The sequence below is a fragment of the Botryllus schlosseri genome, chromosome 1 (genome assembly GCF_051294905.1).
Source record: "Botryllus schlosseri isolate E-star chromosome 1, Bs_hap1, whole genome shotgun sequence".
Taxonomy (NCBI): Eukaryota; Metazoa; Chordata; class Ascidiacea; order Stolidobranchia; family Styelidae; genus Botryllus; species Botryllus schlosseri.
Window position 1 is genome coordinate 26,800,349 of NC_137236.1, and position 25,551 is coordinate 26,825,899.

At 40.6% G+C, this 25,551-nt stretch overlaps 1 protein-coding gene and 8 non-coding genes across 9 annotated transcripts; 1 reads left to right on the plus strand and 8 right to left on the minus strand.

The window, feature by feature from the left end:
* Positions 1–299: 299 nt before the first annotated feature.
* Trnay-gua (transfer RNA tyrosine (anticodon GUA)) lies at positions 300–391 on the plus strand. Its single transcript is given in 2 exon segments — positions 300–336; positions 353–391. It is a non-coding gene; the product is annotated as a tRNA-Tyr (tRNA).
* Positions 392–1,977: 1,586 nt separating this feature from the next.
* LOC145446244 (uncharacterized) lies at positions 1,978–9,134 on the minus strand. The gene is made up of 4 exons (XM_080324493.1): positions 8,441–9,134; positions 6,436–6,510; positions 5,903–6,160; positions 1,978–2,451 (listed from the first exon to the last, which is right to left on the minus strand). The coding sequence occupies exons 1-4, from the start codon at positions 8,625–8,627 to the stop codon at positions 2,195–2,197; spliced, it is 777 nt and encodes a 258-aa protein (XP_080180619.1). The 5' UTR covers positions 8,628–9,134; the 3' UTR covers positions 1,978–2,194.
* Positions 9,135–11,091: 1,957 nt separating this feature from the next.
* On the minus strand, positions 11,092–11,164 carry Trnat-ugu (transfer RNA threonine (anticodon UGU)). The gene has a single exon. It is a non-coding gene; the product is annotated as a tRNA-Thr (tRNA).
* Positions 11,165–16,403: 5,239 nt separating this feature from the next.
* Positions 16,404–16,494, minus strand: Trnai-uau (transfer RNA isoleucine (anticodon UAU)). Its single transcript is given in 2 exon segments — positions 16,404–16,439; positions 16,457–16,494. It is a non-coding gene; the product is annotated as a tRNA-Ile (tRNA).
* A 2,940-nt stretch (positions 16,495–19,434) lies between these two features.
* Trnas-aga (transfer RNA serine (anticodon AGA)) lies at positions 19,435–19,516 on the minus strand. The gene has a single exon. It is a non-coding gene; the product is annotated as a tRNA-Ser (tRNA).
* Positions 19,517–19,518: 2 nt separating this feature from the next.
* Trnat-cgu (transfer RNA threonine (anticodon CGU)) lies at positions 19,519–19,591 on the minus strand. The gene has a single exon. It is a non-coding gene; the product is annotated as a tRNA-Thr (tRNA).
* A 3,660-nt stretch (positions 19,592–23,251) lies between these two features.
* On the minus strand, positions 23,252–23,341 carry Trnai-uau (transfer RNA isoleucine (anticodon UAU)). Its single transcript is given in 2 exon segments — positions 23,252–23,287; positions 23,304–23,341. It is a non-coding gene; the product is annotated as a tRNA-Ile (tRNA).
* A 1,646-nt stretch (positions 23,342–24,987) lies between these two features.
* On the minus strand, positions 24,988–25,069 carry Trnas-aga (transfer RNA serine (anticodon AGA)). The gene has a single exon. It is a non-coding gene; the product is annotated as a tRNA-Ser (tRNA).
* Positions 25,070–25,071: 2 nt separating this feature from the next.
* Trnat-cgu (transfer RNA threonine (anticodon CGU)) lies at positions 25,072–25,144 on the minus strand. The gene has a single exon. It is a non-coding gene; the product is annotated as a tRNA-Thr (tRNA).
* Between the last annotated feature and the right edge of the window lie 407 nt (positions 25,145–25,551).

Genomic DNA, 25,551 nt, shown 5'->3' on the forward strand with positions numbered 1-25,551 from the left:
TCTAATGATACCCGCTTCTATTATGCAACATAATGGAATGTAATCAACAACTGCGCTATGAGCTGGTATTTTCGGCATGTATTTGTAAATCTGACAGTAACGGGCCAATCAACCATGAATCTCACTCTCACAGCAAGTCAACTGCCATGAACTTTATTTGAATAAACCGATATTAGAACCTAAAATGGACATACATTCAGGGATGTGCTTGGTAAACCTCATTGGATACTCGAAATGACAAAAAAACGATAGCTTATTAATTTGTAGTGGCAATATGCTTATTCGAATACCACCGCCTCCCTTCGATAGCTCAGTTGGTAGAGCGGTGGACTGTAAAGTAGTTGGCGCTGATATCCATCATAGGTCGCTGGTTCGTTTCCGGCTCGAAAGAGTTTTTATTCTTTCGAATGCGAAATTTATGACTAATATTAAAAAATAAATATAACAAGGACACAACGGCAAGACAACAACAAAAAGTTGATTATTCTTAGTTGATAATATTTGTTGTTCTCGATTACATACGTAGGCCTATATTCTACGCAGTTTTGACTGCAAGAATCAGCGTCCTGCGATAGCTCAGTTAGCAGGCCGGTGGACTGTAGTGCCGTTAACGTTCAATACCTAGCTGGTTCGAATCCGGCTCGAAGGAATACTGTTTTGTTTCGATGAATCTTCACTGCTATATATGTACAAGCGACCTTTTGCCGGACCAGTGCTCTATGGATATCGAAATTAACGGACTGCAGTCCACCGCACTACCAACTATGAGCTATCGAAGAACTTTGATTATCACATCCAAAATCGCTCATGCTCAAATAGACAGAATTAAGCTTTACAAACAAATGCAGCGATGAATATAAAAATACTGATAACTCCCAAGAGCCGGATTCGCACAGATTAGTTATGGATATGAGCAGAGCCGTAACAGCACTTCGCCCCCCCAAAAAAACATTGGTCTTGCCCCCCCCCCCCCCCCATATGGTGATAAACCGAACGTCGCGGGATCTTCGCTGTTTATCGCTACTTATAATCTACATTGGGGGGCGTTTAGTGAGTCAGCATTTCTCGCCCAAACGCGCGAAGCGCGAAAATATTCTATAATTCATGATTCAATAGGTTAATATGATCGGGAATTGTACATATATATTGATATCAATCTCTTGTCGTCTCTGTCGCGCGTAATCAGATTTACCGATAGAGCTGAGTGAGGTGTCTTGGAAACTGTAGGACCGGTTTATGACTCCGTAACATGATGTTATTTCGTGACCTTCTGTCTGCTACATCAAAAAATAGAGAATCGCCCAAACGTAGGCTACTAAACTAAAAGATACACACGATTTCAAACTGGTATTTCTTCACTGCTGGTATATAATTTTTTCCTGCGGGATGGTATTGGTTTTGTGAGGTTCAGATTGCCTAGACAGTATTTTGTATGTATAACGAAGTGTTCGGTCAGCATAAGGGCAGTTCTTTTCGGCCAAGGTTTTCTCGCTGCCAATCATTCTGGCACACTTCTTGGAGTCGCATGTTACATGGCCTAAAACTTTATGTGACGTGGCGCGGTAATGGCCACCGCCGATATGCCCATTTCTATAATTCTTGCGTATTTTTTCTTGGAGGAAGAGTACACAAAAATCACGATATTCGGCAACTTGAAATCGCGCGATGCGAGAAAAAAAAATTGATAAAGTTGCGTAGATTTTCAAAAGAGACTCTATCATTTATGCTAATTCACGAAATAATTTTGGGCCCCCTTCGAGTTCGCCCCCCCCCCAATTGGAGGTTTCGGGGTGCGTCAGTTACGGTCCTGGATATGAGCTTTACCATCACTATAGTTGAACAATTCGCCAACTGAGCAGTCGAACGTCGTTGATCACATAATCCTACGTTCCTCAGTATAACGATTCAAGTATCACACCTACTATCCAAAATCTATATTCATAGCTATGACTATTGGAGACGAATCATCATCATTCTGATAATGGATTTATATTTGAACCACTCCGATCTACTCTCTTACATTCCGTGCCATTCTTAGTCCGGTATATTTTCTTGAAAATTCACCGGGACATTCCATATTTTCCATTCAATTCTTAATGTAAAAAAAAATCGTTTCTACAAGACACATGACGTTTCATTACTAATTAAACTAATCACCTCGCGACAGTGAAAAGATTGATATCTCGCCGTGTTTTCATCGTACGCGAGATTTCTTCTGAAATTCCTTAAACGACATTGGTCGCATCAGTCGATGGCGTTTGTAAAGCAGGCAAATTCCGTAAGCGAAGCAACTCACTCCGGGCACTGTCCCAAGCACACCCCAAAATGCGGTGATACATCCGTCCGCATCGTCAGGCAATGCGTGCGATGCGCAGATGACGAGTGGCACCCAGGTAATGAGTAACACGATGGTACCGATGAAAAACGAGCATGCCGCTTGCTCAGTGAATTCTGAAATTGTAAAATATATAAAATTGGTACCAAGATGCATGAAAGATGTGGACAAACCGTTAATCATATTATAGGCCACTGGTGCTAAACCATTTCAAGCAACAGAGTTGTAAAGTAAAAACTAACATTACGGGCGGAGATGATAAAGTTGGATAAGTAATAAATTCGATAATCACGTTCGTTAGGATTTATCAATCCAGGATTAAGGAGACTGCATGGTTGATCGCAGCGCATAAAGTTAGTGCTAATCTCATGATTTAACATACCGGAACAAACTGAAGTTAACTAGTTATAAATAAAAACTGCGTACACTGAGTACCGTTCCTACGCACAAATATTTCCCATAATGACCGTACCGACTGTCTCCTAGGTAATGACTTCACTATACAATCAGCGAATTATGTACCCGCCATTGCAGAGCGATATCAATATTCTGTAATCCGTTTCTTAGCTGTGCCGTGCGAATTGGACACGACTTTCATTTCGCGATGATGATAATTGCATAATTCTCGCTAATGCAGTGGCAGTATTGTTATCAGCAGACTGCTGTTTCATTCAACAAATTGACAACTGACAGCCTATAACTCGTTGTCGAATTATGACGCAACAGATAACGCCACTTGATTGAGAACTCGGAAAGCCTCCTCTAACCATCACGCGTAACCTTTTTCAACTTATGCCTCGCCATTAGCAGTATTTAATCACACGATTAGCATTCTTCCGGATCTGCTAACTTTATTATATCCGCCCTAAAATATGATTTTCATGCAAAACGGAAACATTATAATGAGAAATTATTTCAAACTAGTGATAATTCCGCTATTCCCTTTAAGATACCAGTTCAGAAATGCGATGCTCATCTTGGCAGGTGTTATCGTTGCGCGATCTCGAAACACAGCAGCGTGCAATCAATTGCCGAACTACAAATGAGGTTACAGATATTGGAGATGGAATTCGTATTTCATAAGGACGGGGGTCCTATTTCGAACCACAACCCCTCCTGTTGTTGTTGTTGTTGATGATGTTGTTGTTTCTGGTAGTCGTGGTGTTTGTTGACTATTATGGTCATTTACACTAAGCTAATTTTCTTCTTTTAATTCCGTAACGACCGGAACATAAAAGCTTCCGACAAACTCTCAGTTGTGGACGTTACCATATAGGGCTACAGGGTGGCATTTAAATCAAAAATCAATTTAAAGATACATGTTTAAAAAAAGTTTTGTTTTGTATTGTGTAAAACTTGTTTACAATATTTATTTTTTAATTATTTAAAGCCATGGCGTCATGAATATTCAAGTGTGACGTCATAGTTGATTTACATTTATAATTGAAAATATAGGGTAAATATAGCTCCTTTGACGAAATATCTGTACTATTTCTGATGAACCGACTATTTTGAGGGTTTCAACCATCCCATACGATATGTGTCGGCTATATCGGGTGGTAATTGTCTGCAGGCTCATACAACATGTTTTTTGGAAAGTATTTACACAATTAGAGCTTAATTTCACAACTTAAAATAACGTAATTGTTTTTAATATGTATTTGTATAAGACAGTGCTTAAATGTGTTTTGAACAAAGTGTTATAAAACATCGTTCGTTATAAATTCAACCCTACCCAGGGCTGTGTAAATTCGACCCGAGGTTTTCGACACTAAATCGAGATTAGGCTTTGAGTCGAGTTGATTATTGGAATATCGCTCATTATGACGACACAGCAATATGAATGAAGGGGTAAGTTTGTTTGTTATGTACCTTTTGAGCGACCATAAATTATATAATGACAGTTGTAGATTATTTGTACCAATGTTGTGTACGGATCTCGAATTAACAGACATATGATTTCCAAGAACGTGTGTATATCTTTGCTACACGTTTCTTATGCTGCAAAACGTTCAATTGAGGTTCGCAACCTTCCACGGTGGAAAATAGTATCGTATCTATTATTCATTGTGATAAATTAATTTTTTGGACAGGGGTTCTTAAAGCATGGGTCGTGAAGGGTATAAATTTGGGTCGCCATCCACCCTAACCGATTGCTAAATTACGAGCAACAACAAACTTTCTTCGCACGTGGCGCGATATCCCGTGCTTGATTTATACTCATACAAAGTCACTCTGTTCAGTACAATAGCAAATAAGCGAGACATGCAGAGAAGTCATTACTGCAATGGAGATATCATGAAAATGTGCCGACCTTCGTATTACACAAATCGGTTTGATATACTGATAAGATTTGTCTGACATTGGTTTGTTTGGGAAGGTCTAACTTGCGCAAGTAATACTAGGGCCGGGTACAGGTAGGGGAAGAGCTCGTTCGTAACTGCCGCACCCTGTCTTTTGTTGCATACGCATAACCTAATGAAAGAACTTTATTCGCAATTGTGAATGGGCAGAATATTTCTAGTATTGCTTAACGCCACCGGAGACCGTTGGGTTTGTTCAAACTAGGGCGATGCAATGCTATTTTGAGGCTGCCCTTTCCGTCCGCTCCCGGTTGCGTTTCGGCCTACTTGCGGCTGCAGCCGACATGCGGTGCGACAAACGCTGGATAAATGCGATAAAACCTTGACCCACAATGACCGTTGCTGGTTTGCCAAAACTTTCCATATTGATATGTCCCGGTCCTTGAAATGGTGGGCACCGAATAGTTTGGGTTATCATGCGTCCGCTTTTAAAGGGATTTGTCCTCTTTTTTTACTTTTTTCAATGTGCTCTCGGAGGACGCCCAAATGCCCTCTTTTGTATTTTAATTTGTCCTCTTTTTTGACAATTTTGGCTAAATATAGATAGAAATTCGACTGAGATATAGGAAAACACTACGGAAGTAACGTCCTGGCGGGCATTTCGGGAGATGGGCCGGAAAGTTGACCTATTTTTTTAGTCAACCTGCAGAAAATCTCATAGGAAAACGGTAATTCGGGATTTGAGCGGGAAGTATGACTTTCTGTCTAGTCAACCGACCACAGAGTCGGGAAAAATTTTCCATTTTTCTGGATTTTACTCCAGTATTTTAACTTTGAAAATTTTGAAAAAGTGTTCTCTTTTCAGATTTCCAAAATATGGTAACCCTACGGATAGTCTCGTCCTTGCAATGTGACCCCCGCAGTAAAAATGTGACCCAAAGATGAAATAACATACCACGATTTGAAATCGCGTGCGTCACACATGTTTTATAGAACTGCATTGCGTACAACTGGTTGTCTTCGCCTTCTCTGTATTATAAATGTCAGTAAATACGTAGCATACTGACAATAAAAATGCACTCATGTCGATGCGTGAGGCTTGGTTCGCGAGATGAAATAAAACTCAGAATCATGTCTTATTACTTGGCTCCAATCATTTGAATTTACACGTGATTTAGATTCGAAAACTGAAATCATTGTGCCCAGCCCCACACAAGTATAATACGAACCATATATAACCAATGTCAATTTTAAATAGACTTACTGCTTTCTTCCTCGTGTGTTTCGTCGTCATAACTTGCCGTGGACCAAGTACCAGTTTTGGGAAACTTGACGGAGTTTTGAGATGACCTATGAATTCCTTGAGATTCGCTCCGGTTAATAGCGTAATCAGTTCCAGGAACAACGAATTCCTTTAAGATGTTTCCCGCGGTCGACTCAAATTTCTGTTGCAACAGTGTTGCATTGTGTCTATTTCGTCTCCCGGCTTGTTCAAAGGATGGAGCCTCCCTATGTTTTAGGTCTGAAATACAGAGCATAAATTGACCGAATACCAACTTATATTATATAATTGGCTTTACTTACAGCGACGAAAAGCCGAAACTGGAATGGGTGTACGAATCATGATAATTTATAAAACGTATGACGTGTTTCAACACCGATCATACCAAGCGACACAGTGATTTGAATAAATACATTCAGCATACCAGAAATATAATTTGCTGATTTCGAATTTCCATTCTTGTTATTTGCTATGTCTATGGACAAAGTTTTTGTTACGTGACTATGATCACTTACCTTTCGTCTCACACTCCGTATACATATGGCAACTGTTTCCCGCTTTCCGGCGTTCGGAACAGGAATTTTCGTAATCTGAAAACAAACGTGCATGCGTCGCAAGCGAATCTAATTTGCGTAAGATCAATTTTTTGAATGTAGGAGATATATCCAAACCATTTCTTTCTCGAGGCACCCTCCGAAAGGTAAAAATAGTTCCCGTCACACTACAGCACTTCAATTAAATTGAGTGAAACGTGCGAGAAGTTTACGACTTAAATGAAAGGTCGTCAACGCGGGTCTGCATCTCTGTATAGGCCAGGGGTGGCCAACCTTTTTGCCATTGACGGTCGCATATCGACTACTGATGTCGCCTACGGCCGCATTCCAGGGCATATAGTCGTAACGAACTAGCTGAACGCCAAATACCCATGTTAAAGTGTCTGCGGCCATTTCCGGTGAACTCCGGACTAAGCTATTTTACCTTTTAGGCTTACAATACGCACCAAAGTCGCGAGTGGAGAGTGCGTAGTCATGCTGCAGGACTGACCATAGTCGCGCGAAGCGCGAAAATTTTTTCAGTTTCACCAATGAATTTCGTCATTAATATTAGTAGTCTATATATTACTATCTAACCTTTATCCTTTCTTAGCCCATGCGACCAGATTCACTGGTAAAGTTGATGGAGGTGGTGTTTTCTAAAATTCAAGGCAAGTTATAAATGATGGGCTAATTGTTATTAGTCACTTTGTTTCATGCCGATATTTCTTGACCTACATTCAGGATTGTTGGTATAGTGAGGATTGCGAGTTTGTATTTCAATGTGGGGTGAATCTGTACTGTGGGCGCTGATTGGAAAGGGTGGTACTATATATTAAAATACAAAAATGAAGTTTCATTGAATCGCGCGCAGCGCGTAGAAAATTTCAACGTCAGTTAAAATCTCTCAAGAAATCGGGAGTAAATTCGTAAATTTAAAGTGCATATCGACGGCCGCCAACACACACTAATTAAATTACGCGTTCACTGCCGCACAAATTTCCTTCTAAGGCCGCAGGCTGGCCACCCCTGGTATAGGCCATGTCATCATTCAGATACTGATGTTGATGGTAAGAACAAAAGGTCAGAACTTGGGGCATCGTTCCCGGATTATATGTCTTCCGCCATCAGCATCTGGCTGCTGATATGACGTTTTGGGATGTAAGTCCCAGACTTACAATTGATGATTTTTTTAGACATAAGTAAGTCGATTTTTTGACCTGTCAAAGTAACTCAAATTTTCTCAAATTGAAGCGTTTGGTAAAAAAAATTGTATACCAAGTAAAACAATTTTTGACCCCTCCATTTGTATTGTAGATTTTGCATTGGCGATGAACTTATCATTTGATATTTTGCAGCTTGTAGCCTACTTTATAGGCCTACCGTTTTAGACAGCCCATTGTCTGCTCATTGTGAATCATAAACGGTCAAATGAAACAATCAGGTTGACATGGTGTTATGCTCAACGTGCCGCAGTATGCTAACTAAGCAAGAATGCTTAAGCAATGCATGGTTCTTATATCACGAAGCGCGTGATGAAAAATTGTGATGTAGACAACGTTGTCAGAATAAAGCAACACGGTGTGTCATCAGCAGTGTACGCACAACTTCTGAGTTGTCACCAACAATTACTGCTGTTGAACGTCTTTCTTGGCACTTTCTACCCGAGAATGTAGGAAAGTATCTTTCGTTGTCCTACAAAAATTTTTAATTATTTTCGCCAGCATAATACGAGGTTTAACTACGGGCTGAAAACCATTTTTTTTTTATATCTTTTCCTTAGTTCAGAATTATCAGTAAGCAGTAGCGTGTATAGCTGGATTCTCATCGTATGAAAATTGTCAAGGTTCACTTTTCAAAATGCTGAAATATCAAGTAACATTCGAATATCCCAACTAAGTGCATTGAGCCTTCACCAATAAACCTGTATAATAACGAAATGTCTTGGATATGATTGGAGACTGTTGTTTATTTCCAATAACGTTACCTATAGGAGTCCTTTTATCACTCGCATTGTCATTGTCAGCGCTGTTTGTTCCGTTCAGACACTCGGTGAGATCTCGGTAGTTATTGGAAGAATGTAGGTCACTAGGCCAAGAGTATCTATATCTCGATCGATTTGCAACCAGCCCGCATGATCTTGGTTTATAATTAAACGAAGAATCGCAAGACATGTCCAACTAATGAAAGTAATAGTAACTTAACCATCAGAATAAGTCTCGGTTCTGAGGCTATCACTTCCCACTGTATCAAGAACGGACGTGAGCTACCTAACATATCTACTCAATGGGCCAATAGTTGCTGCTGACGCGAATAACAATTTGCAAAGGGCTGATCGATAGTATACGTACATGAGTCAGTCAGCGGTTGATATCGAATCAATTTTCGATAATCACCGCGTCTCAGCCCAAGAAAATTAATTTGTAAGAACTTCACAGCTGCACCCGCTGTTAACGTTTTCCCGCGAAGTAGTTTCTATTACATTGTACTTCAACGCGCACTGTCTGCAAGGCTAATATCTGCATTTTCGCCTAGCCATCAAAACTTTACCGAAAAACGGACATATAAATTTATCTGACCTTCTTTAGTCACTTCAACATTTGAATCTAGTTCGCACATTGCATTTACATTGCAACCTATTGTTCAACTGTCATCCATACGTTACACAGAACTGTCAATGTGAGCTGTCAATGAGCAGATCCGTTGATAACTACGTGTGAATAGTATTACTGATGATCTGTCAACAACCGTTAATATGCCAATGCCATATCAAACATTGAAACGTCAGTCAGAGTTGAAACCACAATCACTTCAGTTAGGAAGTCGAGGCTCCCAACCGATCAATACCAGCACGTCAATCATCGTGGTTACTGGAGTATTATCTTTAACCGTACAACACACGTGATGTATACAATGCCATAAAACAGATATTATGCGACATTAACAGAAAGGAGGATGACGAAGCGATATGTTTGGCCTCCCAATTCAACAACTACCTCGGCAATATGGTAAATACTAGAATTCGGAGGTAGTCGGTCCATAAAGTAGACTATTTCTGTTATTCAGAAGTATTCAATACGGTTTTGTATATCTACTTAAGTGATTATAATAATAGAATACTTCCCCCTGCTTCAACAACTGCTAGGCAAAACTGCTTAGTCTCTAAAATTCGTTGAGAGAGAGAGAGAGAGAGAGAGAGAGAGAGAGAGAGAGAACATTGACGATACATATATAGGCTACATGACAAAGCCAGGTCTATATAATTCAATTCGGAACCAGGCTGTAGCGAGGGGATCGGGAGATGATCAAGTCAGCTACAGCCTGAAAGGATGGTTGTAATATGAAACTTAAAACAAATTATAGCACGTTCACAAAGCAAAACAGAACATGTTCGCAATGTATCAAAACTGATGAAAACTAAGTTGGAACATTCACAGTAGGTAACCTAAAAAATGGTCAGGACAACACTTTGGCACTGGTTACGGGGGCACAAACTAGGCAAAGAGATAATGATTAACAAATTTATAAAGAATTTTCATACTTTCCTACAAGATGTTCGTGAAACATCTGTTGAAAGATATGGAGAGGTTTATCTTTAATATGGGGCGGAATGGAGTTCCATATACGAAAAGTAGAAATTAGCCCTGTTATAAGTTTGCATCACTTATTTGAAATCGTCACGAGAACAGCACGAAATAGCACATTTGTTTCCGTGACTGAATATATTTATGAATATTTTCTACCTGTGCGTCACGAAGGGTCCTCATATTTAGAATTCCTCTTCTCTTATTTATGGTTGTATAGCTCAGATCCACGAGATTTTGATCAGCGATGTTAAGATAGCTCGAAAATACTGGTATTCCATAAAATTGTTGACGGATGAGAAACTGTTAAAGGTTCGTTTGCGAGTGTCAACATCGAAATAGTCATTATATCAAACCCGTTAATGAACAGAACTTTCGCGGAATCGATAATGACAGCCTGTGTTAATTACGGAGATTGAGTTGTGCATCCGCATAGTGAGCTTTTGTACCATTAGTTGTGTAAGGAATGCGCTTTCAGGTAACATTTGTGACTAAATGTATATGATAGCTGAGACGAATATTTCACGACCCCCACAACTGAATGAGACGCCCAGTAAATGTGAAAGATGAAGCATGGCAATCAAGACAATGATCCAGGATGAGTTTCTGAGCCATCCCCCATCGGCGAAGGGAACCATGATTTGGCACGAATATTTAGGGCAGGGGCCTCCAACTATAATTTGCTCGCAGGCCAATTTCCTAGATTTCCATGAGTCGCGGGAAGCAGCATCAATAGGTGGGGTATCCAATGTCCTTCCAAGTTGGCAAATAGGCCTTATTTCACGAGAAATTGCAGAGCGGCATTCCTCATGTGATGTCCTATGTAACAATTCACGCCCGGCATGAAAAATCACATTTTTAAATATTCGAATAAAATAGTAGTTGTACTTGTTTTCGCCGCACAAACTGCTATGGCGTGCCGCGTGTTCAAGACTCCTTATATAGAGTCAAAAAGGGAATATATCTCGAGAATAAAATCTACAGCGGCAGGATCGACGCCCAAACCTAACTGTTATCAAGACGGCTGCCATCGGGTCCGGTCACAAAACGTGAGAGCCACCAGTGAGGATCGAACTCACGACCCCTGGTTTACAAGACCAGTGCTCTAACCACTGAGCTATGGCGGCGGCGACGATACACCCTCAGAACAGCTTCGGGCGATTTTGCGATTAAGATCTTCTTATTCTAGCAAATTGGAATTTTGTTGGAAAATCAATTGATTCACCTTTTCACTTCAGGTCATAGGCGGAACCCTGCGTTGACCAATATCCCTCTAAGTTGCGCGCGTGGGCGGCCGCGAACTCCTGATAAAGTGACTGCGTACAATCTAAGCCGAAGTGATAACCTTTTGATTAGTCATCACGTACTGTTGTCCAAGGGACAGCGCAGGGAGTTGGTGGTTGGTGAGTGAGTGCGCGCAGACCCATGAAAAATGAGAGGGAACATTGGTTATGACATCAAGTTAAAGTTTTGAATTACACTGGTCAACACATAGTTTTAGGCAGACAAAGTAAGAGTGGTTTTTTGGGGTTCTGAAGGGCACTGATTCCGAATAAGACTTCAGTTTTTTTTAAATTGGCTCTTGTTTTTGAGATAACCCAGGGGCTATTTTGACCAAAATCTCCCATTTTCGCTATAATGACTAGATGAAGAATTGGCTCACGCATACTATAAAGTTTAGAAATTCAATCTACTTGTTATTTTGTCACACTGAAGACTCTTCTAAATCAAAATCCAGCTACAGCACTATATTTAGGGGTAGGCTATTAGATTCATCATAGTTATAGACTTTCCCGGATATCATATGTACATAAATAAACTCCAGTCATGTAAATAAGTATTTACCTAGATACTCTAATGATGTGACATTAATTCAATCAGATTCACGTCCACCACCTGTTGTAAAGTTGAGTTAATCATTTGGAGTAGAATCTTATTCGTTTATTTTAAAACACAATTGTTTTTGTACAATTTTCGCCTGTAAGCAATTTTGTGCAGTTTCTCGATGGGTTCCAGCAATGGTCTGCCATAACATGTTCATCGCATATGCCCTAATATCTTTATTTTGTTGTTTTGATGTCTTGGTGGAACCTCTCCCCTTGCTAGTCAACAAGATGACTTAACAGGAAGTGAACTTTTATGCTCATGTTTTTCCAAGTCATCCGTACGCAGATATGAATTTTAGGATCAACTGTTTGTAGTTGGGTTTTATTCACTACATCTCAGGATAAATTCCATGCAGTGAACTTCTTTCTATATGAAATTGGAATATTTCATCCGTATTCGAATCTGAAATCTATCAAAGATACCAGATTTAGGCTTCTCGTTTGATAGGGATACTATACGTATACCCACTTTGCTCACTCAGCGGAAAATTGTCCGTTTACAAGTCAAAAGAAATGAGACGCATATGAGTATAGTAGCTAAGCTTCTCAAGGACAAATTTTATAGCTTTTTACTCCTCTTTAATCTTGGTAGAATGACCAATCAGGGATATCCCTGTGATCAATTGATACAGGAGAATATGTATTTCCGTTGTGCAAAAGTACAATTTTCAGGCTTGACGAACTGCTTTTTTGACAAACAAATATTTCGCACAGAATGACTGAGAACGATATGAGGGTTTTTCATTTTCAATTATTATCTCTGTGCAGTATAAAGTTAGAAAAAACTACGATTTTCTTCCTATCAAGTGAAATATTCCAGGGGATATACAGTAATTTTGGGCTTTTTACGGGTATAAATATTTTCTGAGCATGGGCCAATCTGGGAAAACTATTGTGATATTCGTGATCAGCGACCTTGAAAACCCCAGAAACGGCTCTCAGATGTTCTGTCAAAAAATTTTGTTTTCATTCTGTTTCATTCATTACTGGTCGTGACTATGAAATCGCATGCCTACCAATGAGGATAAAGCTCACTGATCCTTGTTGCGGCTATGTTATGAGACAAAAAACTATTACAGGCGAGGCTCGTTTCCTGCAACCCCCGCATGTCCCCGCATCCGTCGTATAAGTATGGCACGCTAACCGATTGCATGCATCGCTCCAAACTTTATTGATTCCTGTCGATATAGTTAAATACATGCTTGTGTCGCGATTTTACATTCACTTGGGACTGTGCACCACAACGGATTTGCAAAATTGATATTTTTATTTCGGGATTTAAAACAACATGGTTTACGGTATAGTGATATAGTGATCCACTGAACTATTCATGTTAGAGTGATCTTAAAACATTTTTGAAAAGAATGCTGCGCCTTAAAACGAAAATGTATTACGTCAATTGACATGTATTTCTAATTTAAACTATCATTTGCAATTAAATTCTAATTGGAACCTATGCAGGGTCCACGGAAAACCTACCTTCATCTAACCATAATATCATTCGAAAATAATAATTTGAGAATGCAGCTGGATTTTAGGTTTAATTTATGGAATGCGATTGGATGAAATTGGTGTGCATACACACTTACACAGTTCCATGTAAAAGGATGTTAGTTCATCACGGGCAGGCTCCGGGGGATATACAGTCAACGCGCGTAGACGGGATTGGTAATTTAGTTTATGGAACAATGCAATGTAATTACCGACAAACATTGACACTATAGATTGTCATTACCACCGTTGTTCTACGACAAGCTACATGACATCAGAGAGGAGAATTGAACTCACGACCGCTGGTTTACAAGACCAGTGGTCTAACCACTGAACTATAGGGGCTCTGGCGCGCCAGTTGCGATGCAATAAATAGTTAGGCTGCAGGCGTCTTGACAATTTCACCCATAATAAAGCGATGCATATGCTTTGCAAATTCTAAAGTGAGTACGTGGTTTTGCATTAAAAATCCCACAACTTGAGTATCAGTAGAGAGGAATTAGGCAAAACCAACTTGAATACTCATACCTGGTAAGTGCTGTTTCGTTAGTGGTGGAAAGCGTTATTATCTAGATTCTAGAATAATGACTTAAAAAAACTGGTTGAATGTATGAGTTCAGCGTAAATTTAGAAACAATTACAACATTTGCCTTTTACGAAATATTTTGTAACGCTGGAACCGTGCAGCGCAACAGATTAACGTATCGACCATTACAACATTGAGCCGCCAGCAACTAATGAACCTATACGATTCCTGGTTCACAAGACCAGCGCTCTAATCACTGAGCTATGGCGGCCGTGGAGCATCGTTAGGACATCTCGCTACAGAACTCGTAACAATGAAGGTATGCACTCCTGTGCGTAGGCGTTGCTCGATTAACGCCCCCCAATTAAGCAAACCTGATTTTCGTTTGATCTGCAAGGATAGCTAAATGAAAATAATTGCACTTGGTTGGTGCCACTGACAACGACCAAATATGAACTAAACTACAATTTATGATTTAATTTCTTTTGTACACGGAATTTACAGTTCAAACCACACGCTTGGTTTGTTTGTTTGTTTTATTCAAGACATTGGCGCTTCTAGACTATGAGGTCATTTGCACCAGTACATTAAGTTCAGTTACATCAATCTGTGGTAATTCCTTTTTCGGTCGTATTACGTACGACTTCCATTCACGCGCTCTCCCACCATCAGTCTCTCTCGTTTATCGTGCGTCCGTAACTTGAGTCGTAGCTCCCGAATTTATAGTTCAAGCCACATTTTGGTAAGACATGCATGTAAATCCGCTTGGTCATGTATATTAAAAATGTGTACCATGCCCGATGTGACAAAGGCTGTGTCCAAGGCTGACCACAACAATACAAGTAGGCCTACTCGAATCCGAATCAAGTTCTGGCTTAAGTTCAGAACTCCACAAGCGTGTGATAAAATGAAAAGTACAATGAGCCTTGTCGAGTAATATGATAGATGATTTTCCGAGCATCGAAAGTAGCCGATACGATTGTTGCGGCTAGTTAAAAGATTTTTTCTCTGATTTGACGACTGGAGATATCAGGGCATCCATGCTGCCAGGAAAATGCTACACACTATAAAGTAGTCAGCATTTCGAAACCAAGCCTAAATGTGATGAATAACTGACATCACTTTTATTTTATTCGCATAAAAGATTCATGTAAGCACCTTACAGGTTATACATACGTTATGACTTACTGACGAATGACACTAGAACGCCAGAAGAAAAAAAGCCGATAAAAAATCGAACACGTCAGGTACACAATGATGCCCAGCCCTGGTTATGTCTAAGAAAAGACATAGCCACCAATGAGGGTAACACTCACATTTCCCCATTACACATGCATAACCCCGTTGGGATGACTCGAGTAAACTTTTTCGTAGCACATGACTTGACTTGAGTTACTTTGTAAAAATGACTTGACTTGACTCGTCGCTTTAGAAATGTGGATTGACGCGTGACTCGGAGCAAAGTTTACGAGTCAGTTTCAAGTCATCAATTGGCGTCGATTACATCACTGTGTCTTGTGTATGTTCGGATTGTGTTCGCGATACACCGGTAAAAATAGTGAGACCAACCAGTTATTTGCTGATGGTTACGTTAAAGTTATCCTCCATCCCAGCGTACGTTGTCGTAATAGTAGTACATTGTATCGTTGTTACTTAGGCGGCTCGGTGCCTACAGTGCTCACCTTCATCAATCCACCTGTATGATTTAAATCGCACGAATGGAGTTTACGCGTTTATATTCTCACGGATGTGTAGATGGGTAGCGTATTATACCATATCAATTTGTATCAACTTCTCGAGGCTTCGTATTCGATCCTCTGCTTGGCTGATTGAATAACAATCGTAGAATGGAGCTATACACAGTTACTCTCGTAATTTATAATCAGTTCTAAGTTTTCAGCGCGATGCAATGCCTTATGCATATATGCTTACCTTTATATTCGTTATTTTATTCAAGATAAGTGCCAATTGATATGTCCTTGGCCCGGCAAGCTAACTGTAATGACTGCGAATCATCACTCATACTTCGAAAATTCAATTTTACTTGACTCGAGTCATCTCCGAAAATGAACGAACTTACTTGACTCGATACAACTTCAAAAATAGATTGACTTGACTTGACAGTCCATCCTCAAGATTACCGGACCACGACTGACCTATCGATCTCGCTTCCCATGACATGCCGCCCTATTTCTTGTCGCATTCTTTTTTCTATACTATCTTCTTTACTTTCATTCAGTGTGCATGCCTCCTCTTTACATCGCCTAGGCCAAGGTGGGTGTCAGATTCCATCGACTACTCCTTGTCGCTTCGACATCTTCCTGTCTTTTCATTGTATCGCATTTTTGTGGTGTATTGAACTGATAAAATTGCTAATAAACCAATGATGATGATGATGACTCGAGATGAATCGAAGGTAGTGAATTGATCCGAACACTGACACATAATGAGACAACAAAAGCTTGCTCCAGGCGAGGCTCGAACTCGCAACCTCCGCATTAGCCCCGTATCTGACTTATAAGTACGGCGCGCTAACCGATTGCGCCACTGGAGCGATGCGAGACAGTCGTATTTATTCAATATATTTAATATCCGCTAGTGTATAGTTGAAAATAGAGTTGGGTAAGAATTGCACATCAAAGATGACTATCTAATTCGTATAATATATTTGTGGCGGAAACAGTGAGTTGGCCCCAGTCAATGTTCCCTCTAATTTTTGACGAGTATGCGCGCAATCACTAACTCACTGCGCGGTCCCTTGGACAACAGTTCGTAGGTACTAAAAAAGAGGTTATAACTTCGGATTTTTTGTGCGCAACTTAGAGTTCCTGTGCGCAGAGACCGTGTCAGCATTGCGCAATTGCGTACGTGCGCAGCTTAGAGGGAACATTGGCCCCAGTAGTTAACGGTACAATAAATTACAAGTACAAGTCAGAAAAAGTGAAGATAGAAATTTCGACCTGTCGAAAGCCCTTCCTTTTGAAATGTCAATTATATCTCCAATAATTACAGTGATGGTTGTTTATCGGTGTTCCATCGAACACTAGGGATTTCCTGGAGGTCAAGACATGGCCAGTATTGATGGATGCGGATATCTTGTCCAGATCAGTAGTTGAATTGCGAGTGTTGTGGATTGTGGTGGTACGCCATGTGTTTGGCATAACCTACGCAGGAGAGGTCGCGATTCAAACCGAAGTTCAGTATTTCTAAAACGCCAATGTATATAAGCTCATTTGTCACGCCTGCATTTCGAGATGAAAATTGACTTCACGCCTGCGTTTCGACCAAACAATACGATATCACCGAAAGGAAACAGCCAGTGGCGGCTCGTCCTATAGGGCAACTGGGGCATTGCCCCACCTAAAATTCTGTTCAATAACAATTTAACCATTTATAGACGCACAGCGCTCAATATATACCGAGATCACAGCAAAACCCGCGTTCTTCTTGTGCTTTCGCTTGCAAATGCCCATACATAGAGAAGTCTCTGCGAAAATCGAATTCTCTTCTGTGTTTTCGCTTTGTGAATGCCTAGCCGGGGCTTGCCCCGGTAGCGCTCATAACAAGCTTTCACTATCTATTCTCTCAAAGCCGCGCACAATTAAGAAACGGTGATATACTCTCTCCTATTCGTAAAATGGCCGAGCAACCGGGGCATATATGCCTGTCGCCCCTAAGGTGTGATGTAACAATCGTATCTATATCTGAACTCGGATACCGTGATATGCGTTGAGTCGACCTTTGCTGGTATAGGTCGATTTTGATGGTGTTTCACACCATGATAATTCTTGAAACTTGGTATGTCATGTCGTGATGGTGGTATTTAACACTGTCCTAAGTTTCAGGGTTTCTACTCAAAGTTTAGCGTAGTAATTCCGTTTCCAAAGTCGAGTGTGTGCTGATCCGTCATGTATCGCAAACATATTTCACGCAAAGCCGGTATTGGTCTCCATTAATTTTAACGATGCTCCTTAGCTAGATCCGTCATGAGCTTTTACTTGGTATGTCTTGATTTTAGTATCGAACGCTGTGCCAAGTCTCAAGGTTGGCACTCAATGATTAGGGCAGCAATTTCGTTATCAAGTTCGAGTATGGTAGAGATGTGCGCTGATCTGACACTTAGCCTACCTAACGCATTGCGGATTTCACGCAAAAGCCGGTGTATCTGTGTTCCATACTGAGATAGGTGATGAGATGATGATATCATGAAACAATTTACTAACATCCTCGGTTTGCATTCAAATATTTAGTTTTATTTCATATTCTCCAATGTCAATTTCACCGTGGAATGGTGGCCTTCGGGCCATTTGCTCACAATTACAACCCCTGTCAAGCGCGATAGCTGTTTCGTTTTCGATGGCGGCTAACAGCTTATCGCTTGATCAGCCTATTCCTCAGTAAATTTTACGCAAAATTCGGCGTTGATCAATTCGTATTAATTTTGACAGTGTACCATACCGAAAACGGTCATGAGGCTACTTCTCGATGATTTCATGTAACAGTGTACCAAGTTTTCGGCTTTCATCCACGTATTTATTCGGTAATATATTTTCCGAAGGCGATTTTGCAGCAGACATATAGACAGTAGACACTATAGACCGTAAGCCGTATGTGTCGTGTGACAATCTCCAGCCTCAAGGTCAAAATCTCCCAAGCTGTACCGGGACCGAATTTCCGAGGCTGCTATCCGTAGTTCTTCAGAATGATGTTTTGGATTCAACATGACATTTCCTTGTCCAATCTATGAGATAACAATTGCGTATGTGTCCGAACTCGTTGACCTTTCCAGTAAGGCATACGCAATCTCTCGATTTATAGTCATTTCCATTTCTGCAGATAAGTAGTCAGGTCAAGTGCGAACATGAATCGTGTTGAATCTTTGCTCCGTACGCCGTTTAGCCAGCTGCCTTTAGAGCAAAAATTAGAGGTAAAGCGACTAGGTCCGTATCAGCCTAGAAATTGCCCATTGGTCCAATCGTACGCCGGAGGAAAACGCACTCGTGCCTTTTCTTCAGCGCATTTCGATAAAAATGAATGGCTTACTTATAGCGAGGATAAAAACGCCTTGTTTTGCTTTTACTGTCTTTTATTCGACAGTGCCGGTACCGGAAGCAGTGGCTCTTGTTGGAACAAAATTGGTTATCGCGATCTGAAGCATTTGTCAGAGCGTGTGAAAGCGCACCAAAAATCCCAAAATCATTGTTTACGGGAAATTCATGTGACCATCATGAACGTTGAAAAACGCTACTGTGACGTCATATTGATAACAAGTCGCTTGTGGCCCTTGCCCCACCACCCGATATTGTCACGAGCCGCCACTGGAAACAGCATACGGCTTGCAGATTACCGTAATCGTTTCGCGGGGTAGTAAATGTTATTAACCACTGGTATAAAGGTACGTAACCATAAATGCGTGATCCAAGAGTGGAGTCATGTAAATCGTGGTACAATCGCCGCGACAGTTACAATGACTGCAAATGCAAACAAATGCAAACGTTGTCGGCAGGACTCGAACCTGCGCGGGCATAGCCCAACAGATTTCTAGTCTGTCGCCTTAACCACTCGGCCACGACAACTGAGCCACCAGCGAGAATCGAACTCACGACCCCTGGTTTACGAGACCAGTGCTCTTACCACTGAGCTATGGCGGCCGGCGTGTTAGCCTCAACGGCACCGCCAAAAGTGTGTGTGGTATGTTGTACTCGTGTTTAAAATATGGCTGCGTTTCGCCATATTCGATATGTTCGACTACCAGCCAGTCTCAGCACAAAGCGTTCGTATCCTGATACAAAATACCATTTGTGACGTATGAATTTATTTTACAATGCCACACAATTTGAAACTGTTCTAAGACCCTGGTCTACACGATTTTGCGCCAGCAATCCTTTGGTTCATTTTTTTCTAATTTGGAGGCGCTGAATACGAATATGGCGTTAGTTTTCTTCAATCTCGTCACTTTAGGGATATAATATGTACGTCAATTTTTACTATTTTACCGGGGTAGTCAAATAGATTTATTCTGCTTTCAGTATTAATGAAGTTGATATGTTTTCAGACTACTACCACTTTTACCTGAGCAATATTTTGGATAAACTACTTACTTTTGCAATTTGGATTTTGAAAAGTAGAAAGTAGTTTAAGGAAAAGAATGCACCACTCTCATAGATTACATGATCATTGCGTCACACAGCCCCTAAAGCACGGTGACTGAATATATATTTTCGAAGATTCTACCTACGGATAGTGTCATTATAGACATTTTGTGTTAGCCTGTAGCCACCTCCAACTAACTGTTGAAAGTTTGCGACCACCCTCTTCCCGATCAAATATACTTAGATATTTACTGACTTTTAGTAATCCGCAGACCTTTGATTTGGTCCGCCACCTGAGGTAGTTTTGACATGTTTTAGAAATTACTACTTCCACTTTTAATTGAGTAGAAATATAAGGCGTTACGTGTACTACTTGAGTAGCAACGCCGATCACTTCGACCAACTCAGGTTCATAGTACAAAATTAGGGCAAATCAGAAACCACCAAAAATGTAAAGCTACTTTTATTTATAACTGGCGTTTGATCATGCAAAACGCAAACAAAAAGTCTCGAAACCATTTTAAAATAACACTAGAAATTAACCAATACTCGTCTCTGGCTCTGTTCCAGTATAAAAAATATGGTATTTGGTGTGAGCCACAGAATGTCCTATGTCGACATGGGTAGAGTATCCTAGTACCGATGTATATTTATTTCTGTTGGGAAGTAACACGCACTTCAGGCTTCGTGTTGAGCTGTTATAGTAAGTAGTCTCTATTTATAAGGTTGTATATAATAGACAGTGCAAAGTAAGCCCTTTATCTCGTAACCATAAACCAAAAGAAAAACAGTTCAGAAACAGCTTTCCTCAATTCCGATAAAATGTGACAGTATATGGAAACTGGAGAAGAAGAATTACCATAATAAGTACAGACAGAGATTAATGATGATGAATCATTTCAAGTTAGCATGATAAGTACTTTTTTATTTGGAAAACCAGACATTCTGTGTCATTTAATGTTTCACATATTTGAGCCATGCGCCGTAGTGAACAATTTTCTTCTGCACAATATTCCGACAATATAATGTTTATTGTTCGCAAACATTTCTGTTTTACGAAAGAGAAGTGTGTTGCAGAGTTGGATCAATTACAATGTTTTGATTCAATTACAATTACAATTACTTCCTTGCATGTTTCAATTACATTACAATTACAATTACTCAATGCTAAAAATATCAAATTACAATCGCAATTACAATTACTGTTAAATATGTAATTAATTACAATTATAATTACAATTACAATTACTTTTAAACAGGTGATTGATTCAGCAAAGAGGTGTTCTTTGACAACCATAGCGACGTCATTAGCAACAATCTCAGGCTATTCATGTTTCATTCCTGATATGTAGAATACCCGTTAATTAAAAAAAAACTCGAACGTATTCGAACTATTCCTAATCATGAGTACTGAAAACTACAAGCAAATAAAATGTTTCAACCGACTATTGAGAACCAAAGGTTTGAGCGACTAACAGCGAATAGGCTACAGGACAGTCAATGAAATGTAACCAAACGAGTAGGCTACTCAGAGCTGAGTCAGGATAATGAAATGTAATTGGTAACGTGTCAGCGATAAGGATGATACCGATAAGGTGTGCAAAATTAAAATAAATGCAAAAGGAAAGAACCTCCTGATAGCTACGAATTACAATATTTTGGTTCGCATTTACATTTTCACTTGCTCGGAAACTGTTAGATTGCATTTGATGAACATAAGGGTGCGAAAAGTTTCTGGCCAAGATTGGAGGTAAGATTGGGATAACATCTCTACAAATGCATGGTCAAGTTTGATGAAGCCTTGGTTGGAAACTTGAATTTTTTTTGCTATTGTTGCAACAAGCCTCGGCACTGGTCAGAGATTAAAAAAAACTTTGACCGTGGTGTAGGAAATGGTTCAGCCCAGGTTTCAAAAGAATTTATTTGCTGTTCATCCATTTTTGAAATATTAGGATTTCGTTTAGCCCACTTGTTCTCTAACTTTTTTAAACACGCCCCCCTTTATGACAGTGAATATTTCGTGCCCCCCTTATCGTCGTAGCACACAATGAAACCAGAAAGTTAGAAATCCTTACATATAGTTTGATGGTATGGAAGGTCATGACTGTTGATGAGAGAATTCTCCAATACGAAATTCAGACTATACACCGAGCAATAACCATAAAACGAAGGTGAATGGAGCCAAGCGCCAGCGCGGAAAAGATTTCAGTTCACTGGAGCGTCGCGCCCCGTTCAGATGCTTTCACGCCTCAAAAGGGGGCACGCCCCCAGTTTGAGAACCACTAGTTTAGCCTATATTGTAATTCACAAAGTTTTCTGTTGCTACTGAAGTATGGGAAACAGTTTAGCGTGACTGAATTATCTAGTCACAACGCCGCACGCATACAACACCGATGTAAATAGGCTAATTATTACATGTCGTGACTGTTTATAGGTCTTAAGGCCCCTCGTCGTCATCCTGGTTCGTACCGGATTTTCACTGGTGCGACGAATAAATGATTGATTGAATTATTATTTTATGTTGTGATTCTCAGGTTACCATGAAAATGTAATTGAGATAGTGATTGAGCAAAATTTTGATCAAATTACAATTACAATTACAATTACACAAAACAGAAATGCTTCAATTACAATTACAATTACAATTACATGAACAAATGTAATTAATTACATTCAGCTCAATTACAAATTACAATTGATCCAACTCTGGTGTGTTGTCACAAAATGCATTGATCGATTAAGTCTGCAGGACAGATATATAAAGACAGATAACGTATAGCGAGCTACTAGTCACAATCTTTAAACGAAGAGAGGTAAATAACGATAAAAACTGCTACCGTCTAAAAATGGTTATGTCAACTTATAATTTTATGGGTCGAAAAGGGGTCCAGATTGAAAGAAAATGGAGAACCACTTGATTCAAGTTTACCGAAAACTCAGTAGTTCTGTTGTAGAACAACACAGGTTTCATCATTATAGATGATTTCAATAACAATATAGTTGATCGGTTTCTGTTGTACGCTCAGCGTAATGTCACTAACTAAATAATTTATGAAAATGAAAATAATACAAACCAAAAAAAAAACTGACGTGATGGAGAAATCCTGAGCACCGAATCGGATTCAGCAACATGACATTAGCCAAAACCAATCATCAAACATGTTGGCGCATTTTTTTTTCTCCAAATTTGTAGACCAGTGTAATGAGACAACAAAAACTTGCTCCAGGCGAGGCTCGAACTCGCAACCTCCGCATGACCCCGTATCTGTCTTATAAGTACGGCGCGCTAACCGATTGCGCCACTGGAGCGACGATTGCCGCAGGTATTTCTTATAGTCATTTTCTATCCGGGAGTGTGCAGATGAAACCACACTTTGGTAAGAATTACACAACAAAGATGACTATCTAATTGTTATGGGGCGGAAACAGCGCGATAGTCTCAGTAGTCACCGCGATTACCAGAGAACCCGGCACTTGAAGAACCCGTCCCTACCAACTCGGCCCTCGGAGAACCCGGCCCTTGGAGAACCCGGCCCTCGGGACATTTTGTATATCAAGCACGCGTGGTCTACTTGTTGTGGTATTCACGGTGTTTTTCGACTACTCTGGACCTCGGTGAATGCGGCCCTCGAACAATTTTGAATTAAAAATGCATTAAATGTGTACCCGGCCCTCGGGAAATTTTGTATTCACCGGCAATCCTAATATCCCACCTCCGGCAACCCTAATATCCTAACCCTACCCCTAATATCCCACCTCCGGCAACCCTAATATCCCACCCCGACAACCCTAATATCCCACCCCGACAACCCTAACCCTAATATCCCACCTCCGACAACCCTAACCTTACCCCTAATATCCTAACCCTAACCCTAATATCCCACCCCCGGCAACCCTAATATCCTAACCCTAACCCTAATATCCCCCCTCCCCCAACCCTAGTATCCTACCTGAACCCAATATTCCACTCCCCGAACCCTAATGTCTCCCTACCCCACCTCAACCTACAGTTGCATTGCCCTTAACAGCCTGCTCTGACCAACTTCACACAATCAATTGAATCAGGTAAATGTCACATCTAATATAATGGAATAAAAACGACAAAATCACATCTAATATAAATAAAAACGACAAAATCACGCGTGGTCGATATGTGAAAGTCGCGTTCTTTCCCGCGCTTGGCGCTTGCGCAATCCGTGATCTGATCACGCCGTGACTGCGTGACCTACGCATGCCCTGACCTCCTTACAAGACTGACAAATCAGTTGATAATAACATTATTACTTTATTAATTCATAATAATACTTGTGAATACACTTAATTTCAAAATTTCCCGAGGAATTCACCGAGGGCCGGGTTCTCCAAGGGCCGGGTTCTCCGAGGGCCGAGTTGGTAGGGACGGGTTCTCCAAGTGCCGGGTTCTCCGGCAACCGTCACCGCTACAGAACTAAATACATTTTAAAGTCAGAAGTTATGTTCTAAATTTCTACCTGTCGAAACCTAGTCCCTTTTAAATGCCAATTCCGTCTCAATAATTACTGCAGTGGTTGTCAATCGGTGTCCCACGGAACACTAGGGGTTGCCTGGATGCCAGGACACAGACTACGTTCAACTCATACATATGATTTGTGATGATACGGATGTCTGGGCCGGTGTTGATGGTTGCAGATATCTTAGCACGATCAGTAGTCGAATTATGACTGTTGTGATTGTACGTCGGGTACAATGTCGTACGCATGGGATGGTACGATGCGATTTACCAAGGTGAAGCCTCACATTTCTGAACGCGTATCTGAAAGGGGACAGCGGTGGATTAGCGTAAGCGTGACGCGGGGTAGTAAAGGTTATGAACCACGGGCTAAACATATGTAAAAATAAATGCGTGACCCAATATGGAGTCCCAATCCATGTAAATCATGGTCCACTCGCCAATACAGTTACAAAACCGTGCTAAACGTTGTCGGCAGGACTCGAACCTGCGCGGGCAGAGCCCAACAGATTTCTAGTCTGTCGCCTTAACCACTCGGCCACGACAACTGAGCCACCAGTGAGAATTGAACTCTCGACCTCTGGTGTACGAGACCAGTGCTCTTACCACTGAGCTATGGTGGCCGTCGTATTTGTGGCAACGGCACATAACCACTTTTGAAAGCAGTGAAGGTAGGCACAATCTACTCGTGGAATCCTAAAAATTGGTACTTCGTTATTTAACAGCTTCGCTCACTCTATTTACTACATTATATCGTGGCCAGTAAGTGTTTTCCACGTATCTCCTTAGTCGTTTAGGTAGTAAAGCCACTGCCTTGATGGAATAATATACGTCTTTCACAAATCTCACATATATCTGATGAAGGAGCAGCGCTCCGACAGTCTGTGTAATTAATAACATTATTACTTCACAGATGAAGAAAAATTATTGATTCGTTTAACCATAATAAAAATAATATCGGCGTATGAAACAATAACATGAAAATTACCAGTGTAGGACAGGGTGTGATCGATGTAACTCTGGGTAGGGT

Excerpts from the sequence above, each read along its gene's own strand:
- LOC145446244 (XM_080324493.1), bottom strand. The coding sequence starts at position 8,627 with ATGTCTTGCGATTCTTCGTTTAATTATAAACCAAGATCATGCGGGCTG. Across the intron at positions 6,511-8,440 it reads TGATAAAAGGACTCCTATAG|ATTACGAAAATTCCTGTTCC; the intron begins GTAACGTTATTG and ends GTTTGTTTTCAG. Across the intron at positions 6,161-6,435 it reads TACGGAGTGTGAGACGAAAG|ACCTAAAACATAGGGAGGCT; the intron begins GTAAGTGATCAT and ends TCTGTATTTCAG.